Raw genomic sequence first — 19,728 nt, 5'->3', positions numbered from 1 at the left:
TGAGCTTTTTTTTGTGCATTTTTAACGTTTCAGACGCATTGGCGTAGTTCCTTCTTGTAACTTTTGTTAAAGAATGGCATTTGTCCAATTTGAACTACAAAAGATAATCCGAATTTGATTTCAACTACGGCTTTCATTGGATGGATATTTGGCATCTTTCATTGATTTCAACATAAAAAATTTTGATGCTCTGAATGTGCATGTGCTTTACAAACGGACGATATTTCTACATTTATTTTCAATATATATTACTCTTACCTTCTCTTTTATTTAATTGTTTCTTATTATATTCTTCCACAATCAGATTGGTTGACTCAAACCCATTAAAATTTGCCTTTTGTTTTTTAATTTTTATTATAATCTCGTTGCAAATCTTTAGAAGTCCTCAACTAATTGCAACTTTGTTATGTTTATGAGATCTGATCAATTTCTTTTCGCGTTTCAAGTTTTCTTTTTCCTTTTTCATTCCTTCTTTTATTTTCTTTCTTTGTTTTGTTCAGTAGCACGTTTTCTTTGCTTTTCATTTTCTGCATATCGTATCTCAATTTAATTTGCGTGGGAAGTGTGAATGGGAAAGTGTTACACCGCATCTGTAATTTTTCCATGCTTTTGAAACCCTTGGAGCATAACATTAATTTACATTTCATGTTCTTTAGCTGCTGCTGTTGTATGCGGAAAATTTGTTCTGAAATTTGGAAGTCAGATGAATTTAAAAGGCCAAAAACATTTTGCACTTTCTTATTGTAATTTCTGTTAATTATGGTTGTATAACCTATTTCTGATGATTAGAAAGCAGTTTTGTTTCTGTATTTTATTGTGTTCCATGAATTATATGATTTTTCTTTAGTTAGTTTGCTATAAAGAAGAGATAATTAAATACATGGCACTCAACTTTGCTATTTTCAAAACTAGCACCCTCTTTCATTCATTCTTGAAAATTCTTACTGAAATATCAAAATTCACAATTAATCCCCAACTCATTTTTCATTGTTATCAAATTCCCATTTGTTTGATCGTTGTAGGCATAAATGCACTGATTTAGCTGTTCAAAATAAAATAGAACAAAGACATTGGTGCTAGTTTTGCAAATAACAAAGTTTTGAGTGCTATAAAGAAAGAACACACGATCATACACACCCACAAAGATTGCATACTTGATAGCAGTAAGTTAACTCGCTTCTCATTTTTCTTACAGTTACTATTACAGTGACTCTCTGGGCTATTATTATGACCCTACGTCGAAGCTTTATTGCTGTGCCGCCTCAGGAATATGGTAATTTTGTGCTGATTTCAAATTCATTGGATTTGCTTTGTGATTAGTGCATTTTAAGTTTTGAATTATACACACGTGTTGTACCAATTTCAAAACAAATCTATTAATTTTGTGACCCACTATATAACTAATGATTGATCAGATTTTTCTGAGATTAAAATTTATCCCGAATGTGTCAAAGCCTGTTTTTTTATTTTTTTTCATTTTACTTATGGGGCATTTACATGCACACCCAACCGGTCCTATGTATTTAGATATCTAACACCTAGACTTTATTTTCTTACATTTATACCACATCTTTTATATTGCATCCAATATAAACAGAGATATCTAACACCTAGACTTTATTTTCTTACATTTTCTTACATTTATACCACATTAAACAGTGAAATACACATTGTAAAAGTTAAAGGTTAGGTGTTAAATAAATATTTAAATACGTAGGAATTGACTGGCATACATGTAAACCTTCCTCTACCTTTTTACAGGTACTCTTTTGACGAGCAGTTGGGAACATACCGTGAAGTCAATATTGCTTCATCCCAAGAAACATGAAGGCTGCAGGGCACGGTATGTTGAGCTCTATTGCATGTTTTTTATTCGGGAAGTTATGACAGAAAAATAGGCCGTTGTTTATCTTGATTTGTAGGAAAGCCACGTGTGCTTCTACTGTATTATTTTAATCAAATAATTTGATTGGTTTGATATTAATCTTATTAGTTTAATAGTGATTAACTTATTGGTTTAGTAGAACTTCTGATGGAAGTTTATAGATGGGTCGGTTTGGGAACTTTGCGATGGGGATGCCATGAAATGAAAAATTTAAGAAAATTGTATTATGAAATAATGTTAAAATAAAAATTGGGAAATTTACATATATTCGACACAATTCTTATGCATTTGTGCATAACACTCCAACTTTGATATTTACAATTGTAACATTTAAATGTGTACATGAAAAATGTGCCTACACTGATCCCGAGGAGATGTAACGAACCAGAAGGAAGAGGGTACGATTAAGAATGATTCATTGTCAGAAGACTGTGAGGGCCCATTTATTTGATGGGATGTAGCCAAAGCAAGGCCAAAGGCCGACTGAGTCACAAAAACGACCAAATCTGAGTCATTCGGTTAGAAACGAGACAAAGAGACATCAAGCCACCCGAGATGAAGCAGACTTGAGGGAAGATGAAGCCCCTCGGCACAGGGGGTGCGCAAAAGCTCTCACATCTATTATCAAAGATCGATAACCTTCAAGTTCTACCCAAAACGAAACCAATCGATCTCAGCCGACCGACAATTTTGATTAAGCTTAGTCAATCAAATTAGCCCTACCGAGACGAAGCCATACGAGCTTAGCTGAATGAGTCATATAGCAGCCAAGTGATATGCTCATACTTGTAAAATACTTAGAATATCTTGTACAACTTTCTTTAAAGTAGGGACAAAAATATACATCAGCATATTGTACTCTCTTTTCTATAAATAGGGAGATCATTTTATGAACAATAAATACATAATTTTAGCCAAAAATGTTGTGAAAAGTCAACACGATTGATAAAATATCAATTGTTCACTCTCTTTGTTTCGCTATCTCTCTATCTTTCTTTTTTACCCCATTCCTTGAGGTGTGATTGACGAACAAATCAGGATTCAACATCATAAAAGCTGCGATTAGTGTGAATCACGCCACAAATTAGCAGAGTAGCAACCAATAAAGAAGAAATTCACATCAAAGAGACCGACAAGATGGAGTGCACCAGATGACATCTAAGATGCGCTGGATCGAGGAAGAGAGCAGTACCCTTGGGAGGAAGGGCCAATACCCAACAGCTGAAGAGCACCCAGGCTCTGGAAAGAGAAGGTGACTCTTAGTGCTTCGAGAGTGTTGGGTCGACATCGATCGACCAACATCAGTTCAGGGGTATTGAGATGTAAGAATGTTTTCTATCGACGACTCTTTGAGGCCGAGCCCCCGGAGAGGTTTAAAATTCTGACGAGTCCTACAAGGGCAAGACCGACTTGACCGACCATATAGCCTCATTCAAGTCATCTATGTGTTTGATGAGGATCACCGACACGCGAAAATATCATCTCTTTCTCGCTATGCTTAGGTGGTCGACCCTTAGGCTGTTCAATGTGTTACCGCCGGAAGTTATGGGATTTCAACCGAATGCTAGTGGCGCAATTTGACAACGTCTAAAAGCCTCAGAAAAACCGACAGAGCTTCTTTCAAATCTGGCAAGGACATAACGAGAGCATTTACTTGTTCATCATACGTTTTTAGGAGTTGGAAATGTTGGACTTGGAGTTTGCAGTAGCTCATGTCGCTTTAGTTCAAGGGTTGAAGGAAGAGCCCTTTTGATATACATTGGGACTGTAGCGACCAAAGGCGCTTGCCGAGCTATTGGAACTAGCCAATAGCTATATATCGACATGAGAATACGATTCCTCCCCCAATTATTCAGACAGAGCAAGCCAACCAACATCACCAAAGAGAATCGTCCGTAGAGAGTGGGGAGCCGGGCACAATACTCACCACTCTGGCTTGAACTCGCTCCAAAGACTCACAAAGACACTCGAATAACCGAGCGACTAATAGAGCGTACCACTGAGGGAGTTGAGCTTGATATCTTGATCAACACCTGACCTAGTAATGAGAATACATTATCATTCCAACCCTTGTATTTTATTGTCAAGTTCATAAAAATGGCTAAGTAATTTTTTTTTAAAAATATGCGCACAATCCTAGGTACGACCGACACATGGAGAACTTGGGAAGCTCATGCAAGTGATCATTAAAGTTTGATCGACACTCAAAGAATTCGAACAGTTCCACCAATAGTAATTTCACCTGAGCGGCAAAATTGACAACGACACACGACACCCTATCGATGAAGATTTTTCATAATTGGCAGCGACGACTAAGCATCCGATCGAAAAAAAAATCATCTAAAATTGATCTACAAAGACGAATGTCATCCGATTATTAAATTCCACAAGAACCGACCAACAATGGTCATGTATCGTAAAAACTTGTCTCCTAGTTCTAAGAAGGTGGCAGTGATTTCCTACTCATTTTAGATAAGATCCACGGTGGGTAACATACGATTCACTCTAGTAGCAAGTCTCGACAGTTAACTTCGTGAAGACTATACCAAGTTCCGCTTAATACTACTGGCTAAAGGTGCAGCACGTCCAAAACGACGACCTAACCGAGCAATCCAGACATGCAAAGTGCAAGACTTTAGGCGGTTGGTAACTCAAAAAAACCAATCGAAGGCATTCTTAAAAAGTTAATCCATTTTTACAAGAAAAATAAAATATGCAATAAAGGTAAAAACTTACAAAGGTGAAAACCAACCGAAAGCTTTGTTTTATTTCTTGATTGAAAACTTACAAAGAATTTTCTGTGTTTTTTAACAAAGAATTTCTTATACATTTCTTTATAATTATTTAAAAAGAAAAGAAAAATTTTCTCTAAGTACAGGTTATGTCGAATGCGAGTCAAACATTTGAAGACCCTTCATTGTCTTTATCGTTGTCCTCTTTTTCGTCCTACTCTAAGTTCGAATGTAAGGCAGTTAATTTATACAAATCGACCCACTCGAGGGAGAGCAACTTTGCCTTTATCATCCGGTCAACATCTAAAGATACTCCTACCCCGAGTTGCGCAAGGAGGTGTTTCACCTGTGGAGGGTGGAAAGAAATCTCGGCGAAGAACCCATCAGATGTCTTCATCATCGCCATCTTCTTCCTCAAGGTTTGGTTCTCTCCCTGAGCAGACGACAACTACTCTGACAGCCTGAGCATTTCAACTTCAAACACCTTTGTCCGTTTCTCCACAACATTCACACTTTCCTTGGCATTGGCAAATTTTTCATCGGCCTCCAGCCTCCCAGACAATCAATTGATATCGGTCGGCCATCTAGCACATATCTGAGAGATTTTGCTCTTGAAATATTTTTTCGAAAGCTCGATATCAAATAACGTCGACGATGGTAGAAGGGTATAAAGGTATCGTAGTGGAATCCGAGTACTAGTACTTCCTCACAATTAGAACTAGTGCCCACCTTCGCACTTTCGCTTTGAATTGGAACCCATGCAAGTAGGGGGGGGGGGGGGGGGGGGGGGGGGGGACTTCCGCTTATTCCGGGGAGGGGAAGGTGGCGAAACTTTGATCGGTGGTTGGAGCCTTTTCCCTTACGGCAGCGTACCTCCTCTTCGTGGTTGGTTGGCTCGGGCTCAGACTTGGGCTCGCTCGAGAAAAAGGGAGAAGAGAGAATGGCTTTAACACTCATTAATAGCTTAATAAATGTTCGAGCCACCGGCCGAGGGGTAATTGATCCCACTTTCAGTCTTTTTGCCAAGTCCTCCCCCTAGGCATTGCTCGATTCCAACTGACTTGGCGTTCTCTCAGCTTCTTGGTGTTGCGCGCTTGAAGGACTTGCAATTGATAGAGAGCTTTTAGTAGGTATCACAGAAGCTTATCTCTCTATGAGGACTAGCTCGCCAATGGTGTTCGTTTGAAAAATAACAGAAGACTTAAACATAGAATAAATCAGTTTTGCACCTTCAAGGTCTTCGTCGGCATGAATCACCTGAGGTATATTCCGACCTACTATATTGGCAGCTTTGGGGTGGAAGATTTTAACGCAAGCAGTCGCTCGAGCCTTCTCTTTTGTGGCTCGGGCAACAAATAATGGTTTTTGGTTGGCCTCCTGAGTGTTGGAGGCTGCTCAATCTACCTTTGTAATTTGCCAGAACACCCATGGTTGCTGCACCCAATTGACAATCATTGGATCGAGATACTAGTGGATTGATAGTTGTGGACCTTTGATCCTTGTTGCTTCCATTAATACACAAGCTGATAACTTCTTATATTTGGCGGGAGGTCTCCTGGACGAAACATTCTGGATGCTCTAGCTCGATGGAGAACTAATGCAGAATCGAAGCTTCCAGTGCTTCACCTTATTCACCATCCTGAACCAACCCATAGAGGCAAATTGCACGAAACCTCCTGGATCGACTTGGAATGAGAATATGTATGTGAAGAGCTCCGCCAATTAAAATTTCTGACTGGAGTAAGAGGATGACAAAGGTCATAATGGCGACGAAGGAACTAGGCAAAATCTGAGCGGGGATGACTCCATAATGGTTGAAGATAGCTCACAACTTAGGACATAGAGGGTACCCTGAAGCCGAAGTGGAATTGGTCCTCGTAGAAAATGAGGTCAGAGCCATATTGAGTGGTCGCTTGGTCGCGCTCATCGGCGACCAAAAGCCTGATGGATGAACATAGACTCAAAAGTTTTGTGGTCGGTCCACCTTCACTTTGGTCATCATTGATTGTTTGGTTGTGACGATCAGCCCAAAAGCTTTCAGAGAGTATTTTGAAGCCATCAAAACTAGGCGCAAAGAATAGAAAGCTGAGGAAACAATGAGAAAATGACAGTAAAAGCGTAGTGTCCATTCAACTCCTCACCCTTATATATAGGGTAATAAAAGAAGTGAAACCGTCACACATGGGTTAAAAATGAATCATATGCTAATTTCAAAAATATGCTGGTATAAAAATCACATCAACATAGTATTTGAGAAAGAAAAATTAAATTTATTCAAAAAATACACAATACCAATTACGCATAAAAACTTGTTTGAGGAAATACTTTATCAAGGGATTTTCCTTTGCATCGACCAAGATATTGCCCAATTGATGCAACATTTTATACAAAACTTCTCTCTCAATTTTGGACTGTGCCCGATTTATCCGGCCGGCTTGATCCCGAAATATAAGACACATATCCCGAACATCCGACAATTTTTGCCGAAGAACGGTCATCTCCTCCATCTTCTTTCTTCTCTCAACACGAGCCAGTAGCTCGTGTATCTCTTCCTCTCTTTGATCCTCGATTGACCGAGCGTAAGAGTTCTCGATCTCGTCTAGGCGGCAGACTAGCAACCCGAGAGACATTCGACGCCCATTAGTTGCTTCTCCGAGGGCCACGTGAGGGTTAATCGCACCATCCTTGCTCGAGAGACAACTGCTCCCCGACTAGTGTCTGGATAGCTGCCACTGGTACTATGGTCGAACCAATGTTTGTCGAAGGTGAGTCATCATCCAGGTCCAGAGGACCAGCTGCATCGAAAACAACGTAAAAAAAGGAGACCCTGAGAAAATAAAAAACTAACAAGTAAGATTGAGACTTTTCATATCAAGGAGTTGATCTCACTCAGACGATGTAACCAACACGGAGCCCTCACCAGGCGGCGGGAGAGCACCAACAACCTCTTGTGTCCCAGAAGACGGCAAAGCACCAGCAGTTTATTGCGTCTCAGGTGGCGGCAGAGCACCATCAGCTTCTTGCACGATCTGTTCAGTCGACAAGTCTTGTGTTATTGTAGAACACTGAGCCGATGCATCAATGGCAAGGTTTGTCGCCCAAACTTTCCTCCACATAGGACAATTACCCCTCCTGATCCACTGGCAAGACTATTTTTTTCTTCTTGAAAGTGGTTTTCTTCTGTATTCACCTTTCGGGCGATGCTCCTTCGGTCTTCGAAATGCGCTTAGAAGCATTTCTTTGTTGGGCGATCGATCGAGAGATTCAACACGCGCTCCATGACAATGCTTGGAAGCCAATCAAGACGAGAAGAGATGCAAAGCAAATATGGATTGTCAAAGAGTCTCATCATGCCCTATTTATAAGAACAAAAGACACAAAAATCAATGGAGTACAATTATTGAATCATTGATTAAGAAATAAATATTATCTACTTTTTTCATTAAATGATCATATTTTTATCGCAATCGCTTTTAAGAAGTATGAAAATTGAGGAACTAAAATATGTACATCGAAAATGTGTCGAAACTCATCTCAAGGAGATCTAACAGTTCAGAAGGAAGTGACTACGATACCCACCGACAAAAGACCAGGAGTTTCACTTATTCGATCAGATGCATCCATCCGAGCTAGGGCAAGTAAGCAAAAGCCAACCAAGTCACAAAGACGGATTCAATTAGAAGCTAGACATAGAAAACCAAGCAGACCGATATGAAGAAGCTAACTAAAGTGAGGATCTAGCCCCTCGGAATCCCCAATCATATTGGGGGTTTTTAAAAGCTCCTCGACAAACCGACAAACTTAGCCAACCGAGCCCGTCTGATCGTCTCGAAGCCAATCTATCTCCGCCAACCCACACATCGATTAAACCCAACTGACCAAACTAGCCCCACCGAGTCGAAGACTTACGAGCTCAACCTAACAAGCCAGATAATAGCAGATCGATAGGCTCATACGTAAAAAATACCTATAATTCCTTGTACAACCCCTATTAAACTTGGGGCAAACATGTAATATCGTCGTATTATATTCTCTCCCCTATAAATAGGGACATCATTTCATGAACAAGGCATACATAATTTTAACTAAAATGGTCGGGAAATGTCAACACATTTGATATAGTTTACTGTTCATTACCGCTTACTGCTCGTTTTATTTTTCTTACGCTCTATTCTTTGGGGTGTGAGTCACAGACAAATTAGGATTCAACAAGATGTTATAAATTTATGCTTGAAAATATGTATTTCACTTATTAAAAACTAGTGATGATGATATTTTTGATGTGATGTTAAAAGATTTGAGTGGCATGCATGTAAATATGAATGTTTAGGTGTTAGATTTATAAATACATAATAATTGTGTGGTATTTATGTAAATACCAAAAAAAAAATGAAACTAAGGATTAGAAAGGATATTTGGAGGAGTTTTTTTGTACTTGAATAGGTATAGTATCGTTCTAATTTGTCATCCGTCCGTAGGTTCCGTGGAGGTTCTTAGATATGCTCTAAATGAGAACTATTTTCCTGTTAGGTGTTTTTAAATCCATGCCACCTTTTGGAAGGCAAATCATACCTTATTCAAGCTATTGTTCATCAGCTTCTACTAAATCAGAACAGAGCTACACCAGTTAATCAAACTAAAGAAAAAAATTACCAAACACATGTTTTTCCTCTTCCAGTTGCTCTTACGGTGACCAATTGAATTAAAGAATGTCTTTTCCAAGTTACCTAAATTCTGTGGATCACAGAGCAAAATTTACCCACTTTGCTTCATAGTTTCAGGCACATATCTAGGTTTTTAAATTATACAAATTTTTATTAGATTACTACCTTTGGTTGTATAATAGCCACTGTGTACATTTTAAATTCAGCAACTTAATGCTTTACAGTTTCCGTTTTATGAACTCAGAAATCTTTTGATAATTCCTTGAATTCTATTCAAGATTGAGAGCTGAAAAGTGACATCCTGTATATCATGTTATACGATATGATATAATGTTGTAAATGTTAACTATGATAAAATTTTTCCTCCCAAAAGGTGAAAAAGAATGGCTTGTGGTGGTGATTAATGCCTAAGATCAGCCAATCCTTTGTAAGCAGAGAAGAAATTTTCGATGTAATGAATTATCCGCTGATTAAATTCTCATGTTTTTTTCAATATAAATGTATAAGAGTATGGTATGCCATGCTATTTTCAAGTTTATGACCACAATTTAGAGCTTTTTAAAAGTTAGTTTTGTTTACTTTTTTAAATTTTAAAAATTTATTTTTTAGTGTCTTTTTTATTTATTTTATTTTTCATAAATATAACTCAAACAATTTTTAACCAACAAGTCTTAGATATTTTGAATATATTTACAATAATATTAATCCCACAGTTGCCCATCTCCACCAACTACTACTACCAACAACAACAACAACAACAAAACCCTTATCTCACTAAGTGGAGTCGGCTACATGAATCCTTTGTCCATTGCATCCTATTAAGTGTCATATTTTCATTTAATTCTAATAACTTAAGATCATTTTTTATACAATATGCCCAAGTCATCCTAGGTTTACCTTTGTCTTTCTTAACATAAGTCGAATCTAAAACATCCAGTCTTTTAATCGGATCATCAGATGATCGACATTTAATGTGACCAAATCATTTAAGATGACTCTCTCTAATTTTGTCTGTCACTGGAGCTACATCAACCATATCACAGATATATTCATTTCACATTTTGTCTCTAAGTATAAAGTCACTCATCCACCAAATCATTCTCATTTTGCCAGCACTTAACTTAGTTTTATGCTTCTCTTTTAAAGGCCACCATTCAATGTCATAAAGCATTGCAGGTTTCTCCACCATCTTATAAAATTTTCCTTTCAGTCTAAGCGGTACTTTTCTATCACACTTTAAGATGACTCTCTCTAATTTTGTCTGTCACTGGAGCTAAATCAACCCTATCACAGATATATTCATTTCGCATTTTGTCTCTAAGTATAAAGTCACTCATCCACCAAATCATTCTCATTTTGCCAACACTTAACTTAGTTTTATGCTTCTCTTTTAAAGGCCAACATTCAATGTCATAAAGCATTGCAGGTTTCTCCACCATCTTATAAAATTTTCCTTTCAGTCTAAGCGGTACTTTTCTATCACACAAAAAGCTTGAAACATTCCTCCACTTCAACCAACCAACTTGAATTCTACGAGTAACATCCCCATCAACATCACCATCACTTTGAACAATATACCATAGATATCTAAAGTGTTCACAACTTTTAAAAATTTAATCACCCATATTTACCTTTCTGTCACTAAAGTTACTATTACTAAAATTACATTCCATGTATTCATACATTCCATGTATTCAGTTTTACTTCTACTCAAACGAAGACCTTTAGACTCCAAGGTAGACCTCCATAATTCAAGTTTTTTCTGAGCTTTTTCTCTCGTCTTAAAGCCGATCCCTGATGTAGACCAATAGAAATTTGAAAATATTTGGTGAATCCTCCTCCTTTTCGAACAAAAGCAATAGTTCTTGTATACATATTTTTAATGATATGAATATAAGTCATATCAACACCTTCTCAAGAACTCTTTAAAGGATATCATTAGCAAAAGCCATACACCAAAGTACATCCTCCTGTAAGTGTCCAGTATGACCATCCATAACTAAAACAAAAAGATATGGACTTAAAGCCGATTCCTGATATCCACGAGAAGGATATCATCAGTAAAAAACATACACCAAAGTACATCCTCGTTTAAGTGTCCAATATGACAATCCATAATTAAAACAAAAAGATATGGGCTTAAAGCCGATCCCTGATGTAAACCAACAGAAATAGGAAAATCTTTGGTGACTCCTCCTTTTCGAACAAAAGTAATAGTTCTTGTATACAAATTTTTAATGACATGAATCTCAAGAACTCTTCAAAGGATATCTCTTGGAACCTCATCGTAAGTTTTTTCTAAATCAATAAAAATCATATGTTGATCTTCCTTATTATCTTCGAACTTCTCCATCAAACCTCTCAATAAATGTATAACTTCATTGTAGACCCGCCCGACATAAACTATGAGAAATCTTTGTAATACGTCTTAACCTAAATTCAATTACCCTCTCCCATAATTTTAAAGTATGACACATCAAAGTATGACACATCAACTTTGAAATATCAACTAATTTCTCTATAATTGATATATTCTTGTGCATCTCTTTTATTCTTAAAAAAGGGGACAAAAATACTCTTCCTTCACTCAGCATTTTTAAAATTTTTAAAATAATATTAAGGATTTTAGTAAGCCAAGAAACTCCCAAATCTCTTAAATATTTCCAAACTTTAATTGGGATATTAATTGGGATATTATCAGACTTGGGATATTATCAGACCCTACAGACTTTCCACCATTGGTTTTCTTTAAAGCCTCCTCAAATTTTGTTTTTACAAATGTGACCGCAAAAATTAAACATTTTATTATTATTAACAATATTAAGGTCACGAAGGTTGGTCGTATTTTTCAGAACTTCATTAAAAAGTTTATCAAAATAATTCACCCACCTATTTTGAATATTTTTTTCTAAGTAAAACACTTTTTGATTTTCATCTTTAATACACTTTACATGTGTTAAATATTTACTTTTCTTTTCTCTTTGTTTGGCTAGTTTATACATATATTTTTCACCCTCCTTAGTATTTAATCTATTATAAAGTAGTATCTAATATATAGTATCTAATATATTATAAAAATCACTAAAAACAAAATTTTTAGCATCATAGATTGTTCACTTAGACTCTCGATGTGTCGTTTGATATTTTTCTCAGTTTTCTAAGCTTTTGCATTTAAATCATCTTTTATAACATACCTTCTTATATTTTATCTTTTCTTCAACCTTATTATTATTCCATCACCAATTATTTTTATTTATAAAAATTTTTTCCTTTGATTCTCCAAGTATAACTTTTGTGACTTGTTTAATAATTTTTGTTATTTTATCCCACATAAAATTTCTTCTTCATGAACATCCCAATTTTGAAATCTTGAATTGTACTCATAAAAATAATTTTATTTGTGTCTTTAAGTACACTCATCTAATTCTACGATTATGATTCCTAGTACTCTTTATTTTACAACTCATCATCTTAAAATCTAAAATTAATAATCGATGTTGAGTATTTAAATCCCCACTTGGAATGACCTTACAGTCTTTACATTCTCGATTATCCCTTCTTCTCATAAGACAATAATCAATTTATGCTTTATTAGATCAATTCTTATGAGTAATAATATGCTCATCTCTTTTCTTGAATAAAATATTGGCAATAACAAAATCATACGTTAAAACAAAATCTAATATAACTCTATTTTCTTCATTAATAACTCCAAAACCATAGCAGCCATGAATATTTCTAAAATCTTCCATCACTCTATAGACATGTCCATTTAAATTTCCTCTAAAAAAATTCTTTCTTCAAGAGGTATCATTTGTGTTATGCCTTCTAAGTCATTCTAGAATTTATCTTTAGAACCTATATCTAAACCTACTTGAATATTAAAAATCTTATTATCAAAACTAATCTTAAGGATTGGAATTCTATCTCCAACTCTATTAATTTTTACAACATTATCTTTCAAACTCTTATCTATAATTACACCTACCCTATTTTTTGTGCGACTCTTTACTTGAATACCAAAGCTTAAAACCTAAGTTATCAATCTCGTTAGTCATTTCTCCGACCCATTTAGTTTCTTGAACACAAATGATATTTATCTTTCTATGAATTATAATATCAACTAATTTTATTAATTTACTAGTAAGGATACCTATATTCCTGGATCCTATCTTAATATTAGTTTATTGAATTAACTTCTTTACGCGCATTCGTCCGTAATATGGGAACTTTTGCTTGTTTGACACTACACCTGGGGGCCGATGTAGCGGCCCTTGCATACTTTTCACTGTATTCAGACCATACAGTGCGTCGCTTCCAGGGGATGACCTAGCACTTACACAACAATCAAATGGATTCACGACATGATTTTTTTTTACAAGTTTTGTGCTGGCTGTCGACTACCTAATGCAACCCCCTTTTGACATTCGGCTTTGGGACCCACCAACTACTGCAAAAAAAAAGAAGAAGCTAAATACAGGTCCTAGATTACCCTTTTCTAGATTGCATAATAGCATTTCAAAAAATAAAATACTGTAGTATTCCGGGCATTTACATACCACCCAATTCTTATGTATTTACATATCTAACACCTAAATTTTGCTTTGTAAATTTATACCACTCAAATCTTTCATATCTCATTAAAAATACCACTATTTTAAAATATACCTTTTCATGCATAGGTGAGGAGGCATATATGTAAAAATTGATGCTTAAGTGTTAGATACGTAAATACATAATAATTGAGAGGTATGTATGTAAATCTTCTAATACTTAAGGAATTTTCCTTGACTTCAAAATGTGAGAAACCTGATGCAAACTAAGTGCTCCAGATGCTTAAATAGATATGAAAAATGAATGCATAAAAAATGGTACCTGATAGAGCTTCGTTAGGCTATGCTTGGCTGCTTCACCATGCCTGGATTAGCTAGCCGAGCAGACCCCACCACTCTAGTCACCTTTTCCTTTCAGGTTATAAGAGAACAATTAGCCGTTACTCCAAAACTATAATTATTTACTATGTGAGTAGCAATCTAATGTCAGTGCAGGATCTGAACATTTTATTTGTACAAATTATTCCAGTGATGCATAAGATGTTTATGCACTTTCTTCCAGTGCGATACAGAAGAGCAAGCCCAAATATGTAAAATAAGTATTGTATTTCTCCTTTGATAATTTAAATACAATAAATTTTGCTGTTATATGCAGAAACAATACAGTGGCTGTTTAAACAAGTTTTTTATTGCACAAGTTATTCAGATATGTGTATTTCCAGTACCATCAAATACGCTTCATAGAGCATTTTCTTTGCAATTGTCTGGAGTGCAATTGATCTGTTCATTTTGATGAATAAATGTTAGCAAAAGTAGGACTTTTTCTGCATAAATAAGGTAGATTTGTGTGTTTAAAAGCTGCAAGTGCCAAATACCTGTATAGGTGATTTTAACCATATGCCATCATCTGGAGATTCTGTACTCGACTCCAAGGATTTTTGAAAAAGTAGGTAAGCCACAGAACGTTCGATTGCGTTCTTGCTAATCGACACCCCTAATATTTCCGGAGGCCTGAGAAAGCAAATATATAAACTTCAAATGGCAAGTCTTTGCAAGTTTATAAAAGAATCTTCCATGACAAGTGGTTTAAGTATGAAGGGTGGAGGGGGTGGGGGGGGGGGGGGGGGGAAGGAAAATTTACATGCATACCATTCAATTCTTATGTCTTTGCATATCTGACACCTAAATTTCAATTTTTACATATATGACACTTTGCCAATGGGGCGGTCAAAAAAGCTCGTCATTCTCAACCAGCTTGTTAAGTAGCTTGTGTTTGATTTATTTGTTAAGCTTGAGCCAAATAAAAGTAATACTTTTAAAATTATTTATAAACAAGCCGAACATGAATAATGTTAGTTCATTCATGTTCTGAGTCATTTTGGTTTGAAATAATTAAATAATTAAATAATAATATTTTTATATTAATTGTTTTTTTATTATTTAAAAAAATACAATATAAGAGATTTGATTGGTAAAAATATAAAAAATAAAATTTAGGTGTTAGATATGTACATACATTTGTACATCATGTATATAAATGCTCAAAAAATATGGGAGAAAGCTTGATCCCAATCTCAGGTTCCACGGAAACTAATATTTTTATTTTCAAAGTTTCTCATATTTATTCAGTCCCACATCAGTGGTAGAATTTTGCATAAAGCCTTACATGTATGAAAGGAAGGTCTCTCATTTGGCATTATAGCCTCTGGGGGTTCTGGCTATTGAGCTCAAATTCGAAAATGAGAAGCCGCTATTAAAATAATTGTTCATGGGTATCACGGTCACTTTGATAAACGTGCACAACAAACCAATCTTCTAAAAAAATTTGTCCATATGTGATCTTACTACATATTTAAATATAATGTCTGAGCATGTTGCGCAGACTAAACTATATATATATATATATATATATATTCTGCTTCAAGAATTCTGCAATTATTTTTAAGAAGGTAATCTCTTGATAAAATTCAAAACTCAAACTTTCTACACACATATTGGGGATGGTCGAGGCTCTTATAATAGACTCAGGTTATTCCTTTTGAATATATATAGATGTTCTCAAGTAGGCCATCCCCGACATTGCAAGAAGACTTGTTATTGACTCATAATTATCATATTCTTTCATAAATGTCACCAAAGATTAAGAAATATACACTCTTGTTAATCTCACAAAGGTTTTTTGTCAAACATTTCTATATGAGCTACAAAGCCTTTTATAAGTGCAATTCACTCTAAATGAAAACTTTTAGTACTTAAGTGAGCCGACCTTGTCTACATGATAAGAACATGAGTCCCATTTAAGCTGTTTGGATTTTTTTCCTCAAAAAAATTGGAATTGATGAGACACATGCATGATTCCGACACTCATCTTCAATTTTATGAAAATAAAAAAATTGTCACTAAATATTCAGAAATGAAATCTCTCTAATGAATTTCACAAGAAAATTATTTTGTTATGCATTCACATAAGTCTTTCAAAAATTTTTATAAAGAAAATATATTTCAAAATGAAAAATCTTAATCTCTCTAATGAATTTCACAAGAAAATTATTTTGGTATGCATTCACATAAGTCTTTCAAAAATTTTTATGAAGTAAATATATTTCAAAATGAAAATCTCACTATCGTAATATTCATGAAATATAATAATGAGTTTAACCTCCAAATATAAACCTTTACATATAAGATAGAGTTGACATAGTCTGTCAGATAATGACTATTATAATAAACTTATGTGTTAAAAAAAAAATTCACCAAGGGGAGATCATATCATCAACAATAGCCTATGCAATATGAAATCTGCAAAACATGATGCCATTGGAGTAAAATTCTATCACAAAAAAACAGTAAGATCAATCTGCCTTATGTAACAGTTTATCGAATGCGACAATTTTGAGACTAAACTAAGCTCACTAAAAGCAATGTCATATCAAATTTATCACCAAGGATGATGTGTGTGGAGTCGGCAAGAAATAAAATTAGCATTAAAGTCATCTGAAATCTTGGTAATTCATCTATTGACAAGTCATTTTCATCATCAAAAGTATTTATACGTCTATAACTCTCAAATCGTTCATCTATTGTAGGTTTAATCTTAATGCTTGTGGAATTGCTCAAACGAGTTCACCCTTATCGTTACAGTCCAATGTTAAAGGTGATGAACCAAGAGGTAAACATGGGGCATAGGTAGGATAAGATTTGATCCCGGGTTTTTATTATAAAAGGCATTTACATACATTATACCCATATCTTGTGTATTTCATATCTAACACCTAAAGTTTGATTTTTATATTCATGCCCTCCTAATCTCTTACATCATATGGAATAACACTATTTTTAACTTAAAGAAAATTGAAATACACCTTTTCATGCATAAGTAAGGTGGCATATACGTAAAAAATGAAGTTTAGGTGTTAGGTATGTAAATACATAAGATTTGAGTGGTATGTACGTAACAATCCCTTGCTATTATTATTACCAATTCTCTATGCTATATTCGAGATGAAATCTATCTACATTATAAACATAGTTTAACTATGGAAGAATCGGACTATCTTTTTGTACATTTCAAGTCAGGCAATTCGTCATTATTGAACCATGCAACGAATTCTATAGATAGCATTCCTTGAAGCGACTATGTAACAATCAATTCCTGGTGGTATTTAAGGCTTGAAAGCTGATTTTATGAGTTTTCTATTAATCGATCACATGAAAAAATTTGAATTATTTTCTTTTGCGTGAAAGTCGCTGTAATCTAATTCTATAAGTTTGCCTCATAATACCTCATTACAAGCAGGTTTTTACTGAGTTCGCCTCATAATATTTCAGAATAATGAAAATAAAAAGGACACAAATCGAGAAGAAAAATTCAATTCATTGTAAGTGAATAAGTGGATTACATCTTCAATGAAATTAAACATGCATGTTGATCGAACAACTCTCACTCTCACTCTCTCCTCTAGAGCTTGGTTCCTAAATCATTTTCTTGAACTTACCCATATTTGACCATTTTGGAGGGAGAATTTATTTCCTAGTTCAGTTGCTCAAACAAAAATTAATTCTTCAAACCAACTTGCCTTGCAAAACCTTTTGTGTAAGAACCAAATTTTTTTCTTACTTTTTATAGCTAGCTAAGAAGGCAACAACGAGATCGCGGTATATAGAGACCCGAAACTCTCATCCTCTTCCTCTGCTCCGCTCCAACCCCAAAACCCCTGAGGAAGGTAACCTTCGTCTTCGTCTTCCTCTACCTTCACGCACTCTAACCCGGGATTTAAGATTTATGAGAGTTTTGTGTTGATATATTTAAGGATATGTGCGATGCATATAAATCTCTTAAAATTTCATCTAGAAAGTAGAAATTCCATTTTTCCCTATCTCATAATAAAATCAAAATGAAATACTATTTTGATTATGATAGTTAAAATTAAATAAGTTCAAAATTTCTCCCTTTTAAAACATAAATACAATAAAATTAATTTAATAACAAAAGCAATAATCAATGTTGATTTCACCTTGTTTAATGAATTAATGAATTTATTTGGTTAATAACTTGTAATTTGGTTTTTCAATTGGTGTAGGATTCATATTCGAAAAGTTGGACTTGAAGAAGTGTCGCGATTGCTGCTCAAGATAAATAAATGTTGTTATTGGAGGACAAACAAACCATTCATAGTTAGAGGTGTTATTCCTTGTTAATTGTAGTAGCATCACATCTATTATTTACGTGTCAGTCCTGCCCTTGCTATTTCAATTATGATTTTGTACTTGTTATAGACAAACTTTATTGTTCATGATGAAATTATTACCGTCTTTAATTTATTGCTGCATATTTGAATAATCCTACAATAATAATTTTTTCATTTTTTTGCATTTTATGAACCTACATGTGGATTCACGCCATATTGCAAGCCTGTGTAAAATTACATACTTCTTACATATTATACCCGTGAAAATAAATTGATATGCTTGTGTGTGATGGAATGTAGGTCGAAAGATTTTTTTTTGGATTTCGGTTAGCCGGACCGACGCCCCCTCAAAGTGACGACTCCACAGGAATTCACCGAGTTCATTGGGTTGGTATTTGACCTTCCCGGTTTCAGGGTGCCTTTTAAAATTGCCTATATAAAAATAAATGAAAAACATAATAATAAGAAACAAAATTGCATGTTTTCTTATGACATCTGAGTATATTTGGTTCACCACTCTCTTTTTGCTTCTTGATGTATATATGCACAAAGCACTCATTCTTTTTTGTTTTATATGATGCATGCTTCATTCTCGTTACTATTTATAATTTAATAGATAATTGTTATTTATTGAGTTTGCCAAACTCATTCTTAATTTTTACATAACAGGTACCATTCAACCATCAGTTGGACCGTCTCCACAGGAGCCAGCTTTTCAGTTTTAGTTTTCCAATTTTAGTATTTTTCTTAGTATTTGTTTTTGGTTATTGTATTTTTCTTTTTGTTGAGTCTGGGTAATTGTTCTATGTTATTATTTTTATTTAGATTCAATTAGCTTTTATTTTCAGTCTAGTTGTATCTTTGAACTTTTTAGTATTAATAAAAGTTACTTTTTATTTTTATTTGCAATACAAGTCTTTCTTTAATAATACAAAACATGTTCAAATCATTTCCTCATGTCCTGTCAGATTGTACCGCCTTTTGAACCGGGGGTGTGATAGAGTGGTATCAAAACCTGTGTTTTGTATTTAACTTTCCTTGACTTTGTATCTTCTATCCCATAATTTCTTAGGATTGGGTAGAGGATAAATTATTCTTTTAAGTCAACATTCTTTTAAGTCAGCATTCTATTGAAATGGAATTGTATCTCTTTTCACACAGATATTCCTTCGTTCACCTCTTGAGTTAAATACAAGCCTTCGGACC

General features: G+C 34.8%; 1 protein-coding gene across 6 annotated transcripts in view; it reads left to right on the top strand.

The window, feature by feature from the left end:
- LOC110032255 (CD2 antigen cytoplasmic tail-binding protein 2 homolog) overlaps positions 1–19,235 on the top strand; it is a 60,537-nt gene extending 41,302 nt beyond the window's left edge. Inside the window, exons 9-11 of one of the 6 annotated variants that reach the window (XM_020735825.1) lie at positions 1,196–1,273; positions 1,762–1,843; positions 19,192–19,235. In XM_020735825.1, coding sequence (XP_020591484.1) covers positions 1,196–1,273; positions 1,762–1,828 — 145 coding nt within the window. In that variant the 3' untranslated portion in view covers positions 1,829–1,843; positions 19,192–19,235. Of the gene's footprint in view, positions 1–1,195; positions 1,274–1,761; positions 2,076–9,147; positions 9,474–9,654; positions 9,821–14,363; positions 14,440–18,414; positions 18,576–19,191 lie in introns of those variants that run through there. The other 5 variants (XM_020735822.1, XM_020735823.1, XM_020735826.1 and 2 more) reach the window with 5 other exon arrangements.
- The last annotated feature ends 493 nt before the right edge of the window (positions 19,236–19,728 follow it).

Source organism: Phalaenopsis equestris, unplaced genomic scaffold, assembly GCF_001263595.1.
Source record: "Phalaenopsis equestris unplaced genomic scaffold, ASM126359v1 Scaffold000899, whole genome shotgun sequence".
In the NCBI taxonomy this organism is placed as follows: Eukaryota; Viridiplantae; Streptophyta; class Magnoliopsida; order Asparagales; family Orchidaceae; genus Phalaenopsis; species Phalaenopsis equestris.
The sequence above is the reverse complement of the archived record's forward strand: the minus strand, read 5'-3'. Positions and strand labels throughout refer to the sequence as shown.